This window comes from Neodiprion pinetum, chromosome 1 (genome assembly GCF_021155775.2).
Source record: "Neodiprion pinetum isolate iyNeoPine1 chromosome 1, iyNeoPine1.2, whole genome shotgun sequence".
Lineage (NCBI taxonomy): Eukaryota > Metazoa > Arthropoda > Insecta > Hymenoptera > Diprionidae > Neodiprion > Neodiprion pinetum.
Window position 1 is genome coordinate 25,324,656 of NC_060232.1, and position 17,368 is coordinate 25,342,023.

The 17,368-nt window shown below is 42.4% G+C and overlaps 1 protein-coding gene across 1 annotated transcript; it reads left to right on the forward strand.

Moving 5' to 3' along the window:
• The first annotated feature begins 1,289 nt into the window (after positions 1–1,289).
• Positions 1,290–6,160, forward strand: LOC124211836 (brachyurin-like). The gene is made up of 6 exons (XM_046611314.2): positions 1,290–1,353; positions 3,038–3,204; positions 3,653–3,822; positions 4,163–4,264; positions 4,330–4,475; positions 5,628–6,160. The coding sequence occupies exons 1-6, from the start codon at positions 1,300–1,302 to the stop codon at positions 5,802–5,804; spliced, it is 816 nt and encodes a 271-aa protein (XP_046467270.1). The 5' UTR covers positions 1,290–1,299; the 3' UTR covers positions 5,805–6,160.
• The last annotated feature ends 11,208 nt before the right edge of the window (positions 6,161–17,368 follow it).

The window sequence follows — 17,368 nt, forward strand, 5'->3', positions numbered from 1 at the left end:
TTTGAATTGACGTGTCGAATCTTCAGGATTATTTCCCTCTAGAAGTAATAATAGATCTAGAAGAAGTATGTAGTTCTAGTGGTAATTATTTGAATCGTACGACTGAATTACCGACAATGTTCCCCGATTGTTCACCTCACGAATCCAACACGGCTGTTTAAATATGGATCCAAAAGCCGGTTCAGCGGAGCCCGTTTTTCTTCACAGAAATGACGAAAAATAGGCCAGAGTTTTATAAATTAGGTAACGAAATGAAACTGTTATAATTTTTGAACAACTTTTGGCCCCGAATAAACACGTCGTAAGCACTTGTATACTTGGTCGTTAATATATTAGCGCGCGTGACTAGAAATGATAAGGAATTCGCATGGCATAGGCGTACGTGCAAAACATTTCCACAGTTATACCGAAGCGTACATCATGCCGTATCCAATTTCGAGAATACTCTCTTCCATTTACGGTTACATGGGTCTGATTGCAATTTACTGTCTGTTCCTAACCGCATTGATTACTGCGAACGCGTGATGTGGTGCGTAGGAAATTGTTTTCCACCAATTCAGACTTTGATGACTGAAGCTAAATTTAACAGTTTGCGACAAGTGTTGGACTCATCCGAATTGTTCAACGTCTACATTTTCATAAAGGGTGATTGGTGATACGTCGCGAAACTTGAAACGTCAACAAAGAAGGTGTCGTGGAGAGAAGTTTGTGCTACAGAAACTTGGCGTGTCGACAGTAGACATGGAACAAGAAAAAGCTCGTTACTAAGCGAACGATGTTGAAATTTACTCGAATCATTTGACGCGCTTGGATTCATCGCCACTCTCGATATTGGTACTTGATGAACGGCTCAGCCACTCGTGATCCAATTGGTTGTATTAGCGTATGGACGGCAACACTTATCGTTAATTAGAAATTCGATGTTACGCCTATGCCATTCCTATTCCGCGCTATGTCTCAACGCCTCTTTCTCTCTCCGGTGTACAAAAAATTCGCGGCTAAAACTCGTTCGCATTATTTATGCAAGCTTGTATAATAATATACGCATGTATCTGATGCATTGTTTTTTCAATCGCGTACTCAACACTGTCTCCGCCAGTCATTGAGGCAACGAATTTTGCAAACGAAAAATTTGTCCTCTGCAAGTAACGTGCAACGTCAAATAAATTGATCTTGCGGCAATCGATACGACCGACAAAAATATCGGACGTACTCAGTTTATGCTGTTATTTCGTCGTAATGAACGCGGAAAAAAATAAACCGGTTGACTATACGGAAATAAATGTCTGAATATAGTTAATGCCACGCACAAACTATCGCACCGGTACAATGACCGGTCAACGCGATTATCAGGTGAGTTGAACAACTTAAACATCGTTTCCAGATGTAACTGGAACAGCCTAAACTGGTTCACACTCTGCAAAGTGTGTACAAATGTAGGTGAAATGTTTCAATTCTTAAGTAAGAAACAGCGCGATCACTGATATCGAACATCGTGTTGATGGCGAAATGTTTGGCTACGCGGTATTTGATTTAAAAATCGATTACGATAATTTCACACGAGTTGAATCTTTCAGTCTCGTTGCGTAATTAAGAGCAGAGTTTCAAAGTCTGTAATGCCGTTTTCTTCTTCCATACCTAATGTAGATATCTGAAAGAGAACAAAGGCAGACGATGGAAAACTCGTAAGCATCTCGTAGAAGCTGAGCTGGAGATAAAAATATACCCTCTCTGAAGGGAGCAAATTTTCGAACACCTTCTCACCGCGTCGTGTCGGAATTCCGTTCGTTTGCGACACGTCGGGTTTGAGTTGGGGGCGCAAAACAAGGGTAAAATTTTCATTCTAGAGTTCCATTATACCCGCGTCTCTTTATCCGCCGTTCGCTACACGCCATTTACGATCTTCAGCTTAGGGGTATACGTATGTGTCGTACACACCGTCGATAGTGGAAATAAATACTACCTTAATCGCAGATAGCCAAGCACCCGCCGTTTCTCACGTTTCAAGTTCCGTCCTCGTGCTTCCTTGTTTTCTCTGCCTTCCTCTATATCTTTCACGCTCAAATTTCTTGAAATTGATAAGCGGTTGTGCAATCTCATTTGTCCTATATTTCGTACGTTTACCTTGGGAGGAGGTGAGCAGTTAAAAGCAATTTAACTAACTCGAAAACGTAAACGACCAGGAATCCGCATATTTTAGATAACAACGGCCGTATAAGTATAAAAGCTTTTGGTGAAAAAAGGGTTTTCAGTCCCGATAATGCGGTGGCTGTTGGTTGCGTTTCCCGTTCTCTTGTTCTTGGTAATAAAACCCCGTCTGTAGGGTTTCCTATAGCGATTGGGCAAACGCAGTGCGATGGGAAAAACGAAAGTTCAGTTTTAGAAATCACTGCTGCAGCTTCAGAACCGCGAACAATGATTCGTCATGCCCGTTTTGTGTACGCATGCGGCTTTATGCACCTACTCGCGTGCCTTTATTCTTGTAATTTTTAACTTTTGTTCCCATGCTCGCGACTCTCATTGTTGCTTTTTGTCGTTGAAAAATTTACGTGGGCCGGATTCACCTTTTGTCAAATTCTTCCTCTTTTCATGGCGCATTGGCGTTATGGGGTGGGGCTGGACATCTGAAATGGTCAAAATACCGAATTTCCAAAGAGGAAAAAATTTGTTTCATGCAAAAAATGCAACATGCCGGACTGTCAAAGTATAGAAAGTTAAAATACCGAATCGTTAAAATAAATGACACGGAATAGTCATAATTCGTTGGTTTTCAATACATTACCTTTCTACATTTCGACTATTCTATAATTGGACTACCGATATTTTGAGAATCTACGAATCGGCTTTACGCGTCATTGAAAATTGGACATCGCTACCTTTCTACTTCTGTAGACATTTCACTTTTTTGACCGACGCTCAAATTTTACAGTTCATGATTGCAATTCGCGTTATGCAAAAGTTCGTACAATCTTTTGCTCCGAACTCGGCGTGGAAAACTTTGCACAATTTCTGACCTCGCGTAAAACTTCTATCGTAGATCAACGAGTTCGAAGCCTTCGCCCATGAGCGGATCATAGGAGGCCACGATGCAGCTCCAGGAGAGTTTCCTTGGGTTGCAGCGATTTGGGCGGAGGGTATCTTCTTCTGTGGTGGATCCTTGGTGTCGCCATTATACGTCTTGACCGCCGCCCATTGCGTCCACCGGTGAGCTAATTGGATTACTCCAATAAATACTCGCCTAATCCTCGTTGTGCCAATTAGCCGCCCTGGAAATCGGAGTTCGACTCCAAAGGCGCTTATGTTACGCATTTCGTAACGCGGATTAGCTGATATGAAAGGACAGTGAATAATCTAAAGAGTAAATTCGTTCGCATTTCTTTGAGTCTCGTTATAATTTCGAGATGCCACTCATCGAGAGGTCATAAACGAGACGAGTTCAAATATTGTCTGATGATGTCAAGTCGATAGTTCCATAAAGAGAAATACGCTGTCGATCCAACGCCATATGATGTTAACGAAACACTGTCAGCTGATGTTGAATCTTCGAATGGACCTCAAAAACTGTTCTATCACAGTAGTTAGTACCGGTCAATTATGATCAATTTCAACTCCGCCATTTTTTAAAGTACGAACTGTTTTTTCACTGGCGCAGGTTCAGTAATTTTTACGTCATCATGGGGGCTCACGAGTTGTACGTCCGGTCTGAGGCGACGAGGCAAACTAGAAACACGACAACGGTGATCATCCACGAGGATTTCGAGCCAAAGAGTTACAAGAACGACATCGCCCTGCTGCGTCTGAGTATTCCATTTTTTTTAACACGTACGTACGGCGTTCATTTCTGAAGCTATTATCGCAAGCCCATCACATTAGCGTTCTGCTCCCCCTTGAGTAGAGGAGAAAAAAAAATCGGGGGTAGGAGAGAGGAATTGCAAGGATGTGAAACATATCATCGAAGAAAATATTATCACCTCCACGGTTGAAACGGTTTACGATCTTGGAATTACATTTCCGTAAATACAGCTTGTATATATAATACGTCTCAGAATTTGCTATTCGCCCCGCGTTTGCCAATTTTTCAACCCTTTTTACGCCATCGACTGAACGTGGCAGTCGCTCGCCGCTGCCCTTATTCACTGTTTTGATTGAATTTTGATTACAGCTTGGGTAAGAACAATTCGGCTGCCGTCGGCCCTTCGCCGGAAGGACAATACGCTCGACCTCGAAACAGCGACCCTTACCGGATGGGGTTTGGAGCAATATGGTAAGAAATTGCCCGGCCCAACGACGATGTAAATTAACACGCTAATTACGTCGGTGTCATTACAGACGCTCCAGAACTCTCCACTGTACTTCAGAAATTAGATCTCAGGTTAATTTCGAACGAGTATTGTGCGCTGATGTTCTCTCAACCCGACGTCATCGGAAACATTCAACTTTGCGCAAACACGACGAAGGATCGGTCGCCGTGTCGGGTAAGGCAATTGCTGTGTGCCTTGGTACCTTTTTACAGCTTTTGTAATAACAGTTCAAAGCAAACACTCGTCCTGAGTTTTACTCAAGGCGCCAGGGGAATTTCGCCAAACTAATGAAGACGCATCGTCGGAACAATTACGTAAATTCCCCTCGTAAAAACATCTCATTGCATTTCGTCAAATGTTTTATACGAACGTTTTATCGCAGAGAGTGAAATTGAAAGTTGTTTTTTTCTTTCACTTCATCAACGAAGCGACGGAAAAAAGCTCTCTGGTATTTATTCTAGCATACAAAGGGTGCGCCGAACGGGATTCGATGTGTGGGGTATTCTCTGTGGACTGGATCACTTTTTGAAAAATATTTTTTTCAAATTTCTTACAATCTTACTAATCATAACACTGAGGCAAAGCGATTTTTAAAATTATCTTTTCAATGTTATGAAACGAACCGTTTTGGTGGCCCACTTTTTCATAAATGGATACAACGCAAAATCTTGAGTCGTAAGTACGGAATGTGAATTTGAAAAGGTTTCACTTTTCGGCTGTCTTTCTGATGCAGCTTTAGTTCTCACTTGAGTTACAATATTTCAGTCGTTTTTCCTGAGGAATTGTCGAATAGTAGTTTTCTGCGAAATGACAGGCTTTTAATTCACTTTTGACAATTGTACCAAATTTTCCACATATTCTGCAAAATTTAAGTAGAAGAAAGTTGTGGAGTGGAAAACATGCGAATTTATACGACAAGAGATAAGGATCTCACAACTTTGTACACTTTCGAACCATTTTGGAGTGAAATCATTTCTGCGATTATGCATTTGTTCCACTTTTTCGTTCCTGAATTATTTCAAAGCTGCCACTTTAACCATTTTGAACCAAGTAATCGGTAGTACGGTTGAAAAATGTCTAAAATTTTAAACAAACTCAAAGTGTAATATACTCAACGAAAATTATTGTAATTATAATAATTATAATCATGAGTGAATTGACAAGTCTTGAAAATGGTGTTTCAATCTCACAATTGTGAATAATTTACAACCAGTTTCTTTTAGCAGTAATACTGTTTAATTAACTTTAAGAAAATTTCGCAAACTTTTTGCCAAAATGGTTCAGTTCGCGAAGAATGTCCCACAATCTTTTGTTTTACATTCGCAGGGTGACAGCGGAGGTGCTCTTACTGTGGTTGAACATGACGGACGCAGAACTCAGATTGGAATTGATTCGTTTAGTTCAGGTGCCTGTTCAGAAGGGTACCCGGAAGTGTTTTCAAGGGTGTCTTTCTTCGTACCTTGGCTTCGTAGCAAAATGGGCTTTTTAGCCAACGTCTTGTAGCATATAAATCATTATTTAGTCAAAGTTTTAAATAATTGGTCAGATGAAGATCAGAGTGTCGATTTGTGTGGTCACTTTTCATAAAAAATTAACCAGCACTTCGCATTTGTAAGGATTTACATTAAAATCATTCAATTGGTTTAATAAGGTCATGGAAAGCTGTGAATACAAATGATCCGTTGAATTTAAGGTTGAACAAATGTTAAGAGTTTCTGAACGCTCTTAAATTTATTTTGTAAAGATTCATTATTTTCATTGAAATTTTTCAAGCGGACCCTAAAAGCTTTCGTTGCTTAAATTTTCAGTAGGTTCATTCAGGTTATTGAAATTTCTGATTTTACACTCTGCAATATAGATTGACGTTGAATTTGAATTCTAGTGTAACAGAAAACCGAAAGTTTTAAATAAAGAAATTGTAAGCAAAATTACTCCTAAATTTATTCATGACCCTTAGTAATTAGTCCGCAAATCTATTACAGTCGTTTTTTAAAGTCAGCCAGAGAAGTCTAAGTTCAAGGACTTGAGTATTTGTGGCACGCTAAGTAATATTTAAAAACTTTGGCTTCTAGTATAAATAACAAACGTGAATGTACCGTCCACCCTAAAAATAGTAATATCCAAGATCGAGGTTTGTCTCATTAAACTGAAGTACCATTTCCGATTCCCAACTCCGGATCAGTCCCAAGTGACACTTGTATTAAATTTCACCTAGAGAAAATACGTATTTCTCGAGTTTTACGTAAGTTTCAATGGGTCCTGAATATCGAAGCAGTTTCTTCTGAGGGTAATTTTTTCAAAGCCCGTGCTGCCTCCGCTTTGAGATAATCAGGTTGACCCGGCTGATGAAAGCTACTGCGGGGATCAAATGTCCGCTTCAAAAGATCAGGTCAAAGTTTACGCGTTCGCCAAGGCCGGGCTGCTACCGTTATAAAGGGTGTAACGGGTAAGCGATTACCTTTTCTAATTCAGCGCATTAACCTCCCTCACATTCACGCACGTCTCTGCTCACCTTCCACGAAAAGCACACCGCTTTTCTCGCTAACGGAAGAGCAAAGACTAGTTCCTGCATTTTGCTCCCCGGAGACCTTGGAGCCTTTTCTCCAGCACACGATGGGCTACTCGAGGACTTAGAACTTGAGGTCCTCTGTCCTGAAGCCAATTCGAACGCCTTGTAACCGGGACGAGACTGGCTGCTGCTTGCCCAGGGTCACCGTCCTGAATGCAGAAGGCAGTTGCCAGTAACCAGCCGAGTGCCTCAAACCCTCGACCCCTAGTCAAACCAACTCCCTAATGAGTTTTCCAGCCGGGCGTATTCGATGTGGAATGCGGGCGCTATTCAAACTTCTTCCAGTCTCTTCTTCCTGTACGTTCTGGCAAATAGCATTACCGACGCTGCATTACCGAGGATGAGAAATTTTCTTTATATTCCGAACGAAACACGCCTGTACAAACAAGCCTTTGATGCGAAACCGATCGCGTCTGTCCGGACCCTGGTTTGAACTTCTGGAAGGAAACGGCGGATACTTTTGTTCCAAAAAATTCCGGCTATTGTTTCTCCTACTGTTTGCTTCGAACGACAAAAGACACTTTGGGTCTGTACGGTACAGCGTGTGGTAGAAGTACTCGATATGCTCTGAATTCTCAAACTTTCGGCGACAAAGTTACGGGAAATTTTCTCGTGATTATCACTCTGCGTTACCGCAACCGTGCCGCGTGGCCAACTGCGCATTAATATTTTCCTCAGTTTCACAACCCTACATTACAGAAATTTCGATCGATATTTAATCACGGTCCTCGTCATTATCCTCCAAATTACGAGCCTATTCAAAGCAACAATCAATTAAAAGTTGAAACGACAGATTCTGAATTCTACTAACACACCCGCATGAATACAGTGATTGCTGATTCAACAATTTCAATTGATATATAATTAGGAGCTGGATGGCGTATTGCGATTACAGGCTGGTACCCTCATCAAATTCTTGTCCTTGTATCCGAAATATTTGATAAGCTCAACCCAATCGTTAGTCCCATATTCCTCATAACTCAGAGCGTAAATGTACACTCCACATATATGTTTCAGTCCTAAACAAACTTCAATTAATATTTGCAGTATGCTACACTCAGCGTCGCGGGCATGTTATACGTTACGTCAGGCCTCGACCTTGCGAAATTGGCGTTTGACGAACTGTCGGTCAGTGAAACGTGAGCAGACATTCGAATTTCAAATTGAACTGTTATTAAGCATTTGGTATTCAGGATATCTTCTGATTGAAACATCTGTCAAATGTATTATCAGTACATACCGAGTGTCGACATCAATCCAATCAGTCGAATCCACGGAAATGTGGCTTCGGCAAAGCGATGTTATTGGAATCAATGTCACACGTCCTTTTTAAAAGGAGACCCCATTTCAAACATCGCCTTAAAAGGAATACCGATATCGTTCTTATAAAGTTGATGAGCTATGCTTGGGAAAAGGTGAGAGACACGTACTCTGCCGAGTCTTGTTCAGCAGGCCAGCCAGCGCCCCGATTAAATTTTGGCTAGCTGTCGAGCGCCTGAACAGGGTCTCGACTACATTTCTACACGGGTGAACCAAACCAATTTGTGTTTAACTCAGCCTATTTTCCAATCACGAATGTATCTGACCTACTGTTTGAGACACATTTCACTGCTCGACGACGGTCAATTCGTTCACAAGTTCTGAGAACCGCCAGTATATTACTCTACAAAGTTGATATGATCCTTAGCTGTTTGAGGTACGTATACCCACTGAGGCAAAGGCTACTCTACGTCAGTTCCCGGTAATTAAACATCTATCCAGCGTCCCCGAGGGACCTTACGAAGCAGTGGCTAGTTTCTGGACTTCGCGATGCAGGATTCATCTAGCTCTGCTGTAAGAAGGGGTCAACTGTTTCTGCGAAACATCGTTACTCCACTTGCCGTCAAGATTCCAAGTTTTCGCCAATTCGACGAAACTGTCTTATAGTGACGCATGTGACATATGAAGAAAAGTCAACGAATCAGAAAATTAGCGATACACGATCACTTTCACGATCAATTCTTCATTTTTCAAACGGGTACAAGTTACGTTAGGAATGGTTGCTCGGTTTGATTGGCTTGGGAGCAAATGTTATCCTCTATTAAATTGTTTATCTCTCACCCACTCCATGGAATCGTTACTATAATCACCATCGCTCCATTATCAGCGCTGTTCTTGAAGCCGAGCCTTACGCTCACCCTCGATTGATTTGGAGTCCAACGAAGAGGTCTGTTTACGGTCACGTCGTGGACTGAGCCGCATGTACACCGGACTTTAATTGCTTCGAAGTTGGGGTTGGGTTAATAAGATATAATGTTACCGTTGTGGCTCCGGTGTCAACCCCGTCCGCAACTCCATCAATCAATGGCGAACCCGGACACCCGGTGTCCACCGAACGACTTCGAAGTCCCAACAAGCAAGAGAATATCCAGCCCGAAGTTCAGTTAGGGTGAAACGAGCCAATGGCGAATGAGGGATGACGGAAGTCGGCGGTGGATGACGCCGAGTTAACGAATGCGCCACGGTGACGTCACCATCTGCCGCCCTTCATTTGCATAGATATATGCAGGCGTAGCCGGTGATCGAGTCCGGTCGCATAGTTATTCGATCCTTTCAATTATACTTGCTGTTCGTTTCAGCGATATCACTCCATACCCCGCGGGGTGCTTTCTTATAATTACCTGCAGATTCGATTTGGAATAATAATACACGACCGAGACGCGGTTTGGAAGCGAGTTATTTCATCGATTTTTCAACTTCGGAAGACCGTACGAACGGTCGGCAGCGCAACTTTGGTATAATCCGGTGTATTCCATCCCATGTTCTCTGCGTCTGACTGCTCTGGGCATGAATGTTAGCAACAAAATTGGCTCCCAGATAGCCGGATAGAACGAGATGGGCACGATGCAAAGCCGACCGAGCTCAACATTTGTTAGACTCACTCGCAGTGCCAACGAGTGGTCCGTTGTTCCGACGATACGGTGGGCATATTGGTGTGTTTCACTCGGCATTGTGCTGTCCCTAATAAACGAACGTATCCAAAGCGTTTTCGAAATTGCACCTCAGTTATTGTCATATGACTTTTCAAATCGACGAAAAAAAAAAATTAACAGGGATTTATTGACATTTCTTTTTTAACAGGATGAACCGAGTTATTATGTTGTCAAACTTAGTCCCTATGAAATGGATTAACGTGACTTTCGAACAAAAGTTTGGGGATAAATATACGTCAATTGTCAGCTGTGGTCAGATTTTAAATTAGAGCGATCAAACTGGATTCAATGAAAATTCTGTTATTGATATTTTGATGGGTTAATGCAGGGCTGTGTAGATTCATAACATTTGTAAGCTCTACATCGTTTTTCACCTAGTCTCGCCAATCAAGATTCACCGAGTGCGACGGTCTTTCAAGCCTTGGAGAATTTCAAAAACGCTTTTCTTTCAATAAAATTCAACATCAATTATACGAAGTACTTTCCGGCAAGTATTAATCTAACACAAATTTCCAAATAATACACATATATTTCAAGCTTGAAATCGAATCGATGCGGTGCTGCAACGTTCATCGATATATTCATTCTCATCTTTAGCTGGTCTGCTGAATATCGCTCAGACTAATATCTAAAAATCAGAGTTCCAGAGTCTGAGGTGAAAGTGTGATACGATGTTGCCTGAAAATGCGAGCGTCTTTGATCCTACGACATGGCAGATTTCCATACCCTTGTTGTTCTCTGTCGAGTCTAGACGTCGAGTTTCACGGTTTTCATCCAATTAAGACATTACGAAACGTAGTCAAGATTTCCATTCCGCTGTGTAAAGGAAAAAGATGGATGTTTGCATTGGGTAACAGAGTATTTTGCATATGCAGAGCTCTGTTTTCCCTCGAAGAATGTCGATCATGGGATCGAGAGACGCGCCTGTTCAAGAAGAGATAAAGCGGCCGTCCAATTAAAGCTCGAATCTGTTGCCAAATTCGAATTAGCCTTCGGCCACGGTAAGCGGCCCATAGCTATTTCCGTCAGCAGAATTGTGATTTAGTATTTCCAAGGAAGAGGTCATTAGCGCTTACTCCAATTAATACCTACCTGCGTGTCCCTCGAACGGATCGGACTTCCTCTAACCCGAAAACAGGGTACGAACGACCCCAGACTTGCAGGGTTAAATAAAAGAGACGGAATCGTGACTTGCATTTCAGACACAGAGCGCCGAGTAATCCGCACCGATATTATACAGCTGTATACTCGTATTACACCTTTTCTTTCCTCGTTCAGAATCGTCATATCGCCTCGCGTCCCCAAGGAGAATAGATAATTGCCCGGGAAATTGACATTTCCACCGATTTCGACCTCCGTTTTTTCCTTGAATCGGGACCTTGGGACATTGTTTGCACACCAATGAGGACTCTGGTACTAATGAAAGGATCGTTGGCTCAGGTTTCACGGCGGGATAACCGCAATGAAAAAGTTCCGAGGTTCTCCTTTACAGCCATTTTGCCATTCCCGGTTATTAAAACGCGGAATTACGTCTGCGTTTTACGCTGCTTCTGATAGAAGAAAAAAAGAAAATTAACCGAAGGGTAAACATCTCCCTATCTGATTTCTGCATCCTCAAACAAGGAATCGATCTGACATCCAGACGCCGTCTCTAATCAGCGTCGAGACAAACTCTCGTCGCGCATATTTGCTCGTGCTGCAGACGCCTACGTAGCACTGTTGCCTTCTTAAACGTACACGTCTCCCTCATACATTATACACGTAAATTTACAGCGCAACGGGGGGCTTGTCAACGTATGCAAATTCTCCCCGAGCAACCCTACCTCTGCACTAAAAGCTAATGACACAAAGATAACCCTATTTACTGCTGCGACCCTGTGCTTGCAAATTAAGCTGCGGATTGCAACGCTTCGTTCGCACCTCGCCAAAGCCTTGAAAATTTTACGATCCGGTTAAAAATCGTACGATTCTGCTTCGAGAAGCAAGCTTTGCAGCATCGGTTCATTTTTCCGACCCGATTGGAGGATTTGGATCAACATTTGACTGGTTAGAATAACGAATAACTCACAGATTTTCAGGGTATGAGAAATGTCGATCGACCCAATTTTATTTCATCCGAATATCTGCGGCGATGAGTTTATTTCTCAGCGCGTAAGTTTATCACAGAGATACATCGATGCAGAATTACTACAAATTATTAACGAGGATAAACTTGTGCTTAAATATTAAAAAACTTAAGAATCAGCTCCTACCTTAAAATCAACTTCCAACGGCACATTGAAAACAATTTTTAGTTGCGACTCCTATACTATCCTAGGTATAACCAAAAAGTACAGTTTCGGGTAAAATGTAGTATAAGTATGTGTCTAACTTGATGTTAGTGCGACAATGAATTGTCGTTAAGGAGTTAGGTAACTGTGAAGTGTGGTAAAGCAAGCAAATAGATTTATTGTTTCCATAATCAGAAAATACAGCTTTGAAAACTAAATACTTGCTCGTACCACAATTTCTTGTAATTCCAATGATATTCGAACTGTTTTTCTTACGATAACTATATTTCACTGTAATTTTCCTGTAACTTTAACAAATGAAATATCTCTCACGATCAGTGTAATAAAATCGATCCATCAATACATTATAATTTGCGGGTTTTGAGTTCTACTCGTGTTAAAGGGAGGTTCTTTCGTCGTAATTCGACTGAATCAATCAAATAAACTACAAGTTTAAAACTTTAATTTTCCTACTTTTTTGGTATAATCATTTCATACTACTGACAACGACTTATGCATCAGATAACTCCTCGATTTTTCACTCCTCAGAATTGCTCGCGTAAACTTTCCTTCATTCGTGTCAGTTTTATTACCGATGCTGAAAAATCGTGTCGTTCGTAGGGAAATGCAATCATATTTCTTGATACACTACACCTTGGGCATAAAATAAGAAAATTACGATTGAAACTAATTAAGCAATTTGGTTAAATGCTGTAGGCTTGTGGAACACAAGCCCCCGAGGCGAGCGCTCCTGGGCCGTTTGTTAGCATTTCGGAAGTAACGCGGGTCGGCGACGGGCTGGATAGAATTACCAATTTGTCAATTACCCGGGTTAATGAATTTCCCAGTGTATTCTTGATGATTATTTCATGCCCACCAACAGCGCGCCTGCACGCTCCTTTAGGTTTCTCGGTTGTTAATGGTTGGTAATGACGTAATAATAGGCCTAGGTTGAGGTGGATCCAGAGGCGAGTAAATAATTAATTTAACGGAGCCTCATAATCCGTTTGAGAAATAAGTATTCGTCAAATGTCGCCATTCTCTGCGGCAGCTGTGTCGTGCAGATTAAGCGTCTACAGAAAAAATAACAAAATAACGATGAAATCAGAAGAAACGAACGAATCTTTGATCAGGGTAGAAAAGCTTCAGAGGGGAATGCGTGGTCTGGCTTCGCTTCACCGGTTGGATGAAAATTGTTAGAAATATTAGAGAAAAATTGGAAATTTCACAAACAGACAAGCGAAAAAGTACAGCGCAACTCGTTATCGTGAGTGTGAGAATTGAAACCGCTCCCGCGTATCGCGGCTGGTAGAAATAACGCGGGGAATTGTTTCCACTTTTTTTTTCTCTTCTTTTTTTCACTTTAAAAGTTAAATGAAATTTGAGAACCGTCTGAAGTGCTTGAGCAGAGCGGCCATATTCACCCAGCGTTCAATTTAGGTCAGGTTAGGTATTATTGGCACGTGAAACAGATCCTGTCTCGTACGGTAGAAGAGCGAACCATCGGGGACTGAATTGCCTCAAATGGAATTGTCTCGATGGAAAAGGCTGGCAGAATTTCCTCCCCGCGAAAAGCACCAACCATTTTCATGATCCCACCGTAAATTTGCCTATATACTTCTTTTTCCCCGTCCCGGCTTGCACCGAGTTTCCTATAAATAAGAAAATTGATAATTTCCCGGGAAGGGAGAGGCGCCGAAACAGATAAACAAAAACTTTCCCTCAAAACTTTCCCCCTACGCACTCTACTTTCTTGATCAAAGCCACCTTCTATGCCTCGATTACTTTTCGATATCGCTCTTATAACCCGCCCGCCGCCCGCTTTGTTCGCCTACCATTTTTTACGAGACAATACACTTTGGGCAAACAGATCGGCTGGTGCATCAGACTAGGCGGAAGGGATCGAGGAATGATAAAAGTTGAAAACTTCGGTATCGACTGCGCCGTCGCCCTCGCCGGCGGCTGACTTCCGCCTTCAGGATCCATCGGGCTTGACGATGAGGAATATTGATGCCTCAGCCAGCAGGATACACTCCTGCGTCTCGATAAGATGATGGATATTAAAAGGAGGAGGCGGAGACGCGAGGATGCGGATGTAACTGACGTCGACAACGACCATCGTGAACGTCTCCAAAAACCGGGGCGTCAGGTCGAAGGAATTTTTCAACGGTGAAACGGATTCTCCGCTTTATTCCTTTTCATCGCTCTAAAGAAGCCGATGGAAATCCGATATCACGTATCCTAATATTCCAAACACAATTCGGCAACGTGCATTTTAGCACGGCATCAAAGATTCGAACATTTGGAGGATATCTCGAATTTACAATTAAATTTTTCCAACAAAGTACGAAGTGATCACGTTTTAAGCCATACGTTGCGACGAATGATATACGTCCGAATTTCCAAGACTCGTGGAAGTTCATATGTGATTTGAAGAAGGATCTGAGCTTTCGAAAACGTATTATAAGATGGTTAGAGAAAAATCAAAATTTCAATTCATCTTCATAACTGTAACTGAGAACTTTGAACAATGATTGAAGTCTTGAGTTTCGAATCAACCGAACGCTGTTAAAGTAAACGAATCAAAAATTGGCGTTCTCAAAGTCTCTCTCTCTCTCTTCGGCCTCTTTTCGCGCGGAGCGATCAATTCGATGAGGCTAATCCCATGGAAGCATATCCCGTCCCATCAACTTTCACCGTTAAGATCATAGTGAAAGGAACGTATACCTACGCGAAAAGCCTTGGAATAAAAAGAGGAAAATTCTCAGGATAGCCGGGTGTACGTATATACGTAATACACGTATAGCCGCGCTATCGGGAGGAAAGGCATTGTGCCAAAGAAAAGACCGCAGTCTCCCGCCGATCCGCCAATATGAAATATCGGTTCGAGCGAAGCGCGGCGCTCGCCTCCCCTTTGATTCGTCCTGCAGGAGCTGCCTCGCGACCCTTAACGTTCGATTCGCGAAGGGCTCGCGTATTGCGGGAAGACAGCCGCGGGGTGAAGGGATGAAGACAACGTCAGACAAGAAAACTAACGATCCATCCATCCATCCGTCCGTCTATCCATTCATCCATCCAGCCAGCCGTGGCTTCTTTGAAAAATCATTCGAGAAATTGGCCGCGCAGATTTGCCGGTTGGCTGGCTCGTTGCTCAACAAAGAACACCTTCGGGGGGCGGGGTGGGATGTCTTGTTTCGGAAAAATAAATAAAAAGTTTCGTAGCAGTTTTGCGAGTTGGGGAGGAGGATCAGCCCCTAAACGGGTTACAACAGACACCTGCGGGCAGCCTATCCAACTTTTTGACAAGCCAATGCTTTTGGTTACACACACGTACATGTATGTTTTATATGTATGTATAACTATATCGGATTAATCGAGACTCCAAAAATGTTTGTCTTATCACGTTTTTGTATCGACAAATTTTTTCACCGGATCGTAAGTCCCGTGAGTGCTTAATTGATAAAAGAGTCTCCCGATACCTCAACTGCGATTTTAACTCTGATTGGGACGCTGTGATGCATGAAGTAGGAAATTACACGGACTGTCAAGATAACGCGAAGTGGATCTCTCGCGTGGATTCCGTGACATATGATTGATTTTTCCCTTTTCTTTCTACTACCGCCTCTTATTCCATTTCACCCGACGTCTTGTGTTCGGCGACCGCTTTTCCGTCTGTTACTTCGTTTTTGTTTCTTCATCCGTGAAAGTCAGTCTCCAGACTGAGAGAGCGGAACATTAACTGCCCGTCGAGAGCCGAGACAGACCGTGAGACGAATGAAATGAAGAAAGAAAGAAAGGAAGTGGAAAACGAAGGTTTGTACACTTCTGAAGCATGGCAGAACGTGGCGGCCGATCCTTGTACAAGAGCTTTTAGGGAAAATGATACAAACAAGGTAATCTTGAGGCGAGAGTGTCATTTGTCTTGCGGTCTTCTATATGCCGGTTCGGTTGCCCCGAAGGGAGGATTCCCGTGATGAACGATCCTCTGCCCGGCGTTTATCAACCGCGTTAAATGAGCCAAAAACTATCAGCGCGATAGCGCCAGAAGCTTCTGACAAATAGTGCCCCTGGTATCGGTCAGTTGAAAGCGTTGCGAAGAATTTTAGAAACGGAGGCAATTTTTGTAGTAACGTTTAAATTAAAAAAAAAAAAGGTATAAACTTTCTTGAACCACCTGAGACGTCGACCGGAATTGGTACTCGATCGAATCATACTTACTGCATATTGTGGCAGCATCCACGTACGCGTGGTACCTCAATCTTTATTATCTGAAGGACGCGTGAGGGCGGAAGGCGAGGGGTGAAACGTAGCGCGTAAAGCGGAACCCTAAACGGATTTATGCCCCGGGAAATACGTCGACATCAATATTTTCTCACGGGCTCTTCGGTAATACTGACATTTCAGCGAAAGCACGACAACACTTGACGCCATGTATCACCTTTTCAATTCCCACCGCGACCCCGTTTTCTCCCCCCTGGCCATGAAAATGCAGCCCTCAAAAGGGAACCTCTTTCTTTCTCTCTTTCTTTCAACATCAAAACTGACGGATTTCTGTCTTCGACCGACTCACTCGCTCCCCGCGTCTTCTCTCCGTTTTTCTTTTTCCTCCTATCTTATAAGACCTTTCGTTATCTTTATTTTATTTTTCTCTTGTACCTTGGAAAAGTGATGGAATGTACTTGTGGAAATAGAACGGTAGCTTTGGTAGATAACAGACAATTATATTCATATAAATGACATGTGAGAATGAGAAAAGGATGAAAAGAAAAAATTAATTTTCTAAAATCATGGTTCAGAATTCTTGTTCAAAATATTGATAAATGAAATTTATGGGGAGATCGAACACGGAAGGGTTTCGAACGTGCTATTCGTCGAAGGGCGAGGATCGATAATAGACGTGTTTTTTTCTTCACGCAGAATACTCTTGCGATATTTTTTTTTCCCGACAGCATAACTGCCGTTGCGAGAAATCCGACTAGGCATGATCGGCTTACCTTTCAAGCAGCCACTTACCGAATATCAAGTCGTAAAGTACCCTCTGGCTTAGCGACTTATGTTTCGGACTACGGTTCTAGCGCGGACGCGTCGGAAGGTCCAGATAACACTCGAGCTTAAAGTCGTCCAACAGACCATACATTATACGACAGAAGTAACCATTTCAGGAAATACGATTACCAGTGTAAAGAGGGGTTGAAAAAAAGATACGAGATTTTCGCATTTTCTTCTTCAACTTTGATTTTTCCGTCTTTCCAAAAC

Bases quoted from the DNA above. Each gene is read 5' to 3' on its own strand.
- LOC124211836 (XM_046611314.2), top strand. From the start codon at position 1,300: ATGCCACGCACAAACTATCGCACCGGTACAATGACCGGTCAACGCGAT. The intron at 3,823-4,162 runs GTACGTACGGCG...TTTTGATTACAG, and splicing joins TATTCCATTTTTTTTAACAC to CTTGGGTAAGAACAATTCGG. The intron at 4,476-5,627 runs GTAAGGCAATTG...TTACATTCGCAG, and splicing joins AGGATCGGTCGCCGTGTCGG to GGTGACAGCGGAGGTGCTCT.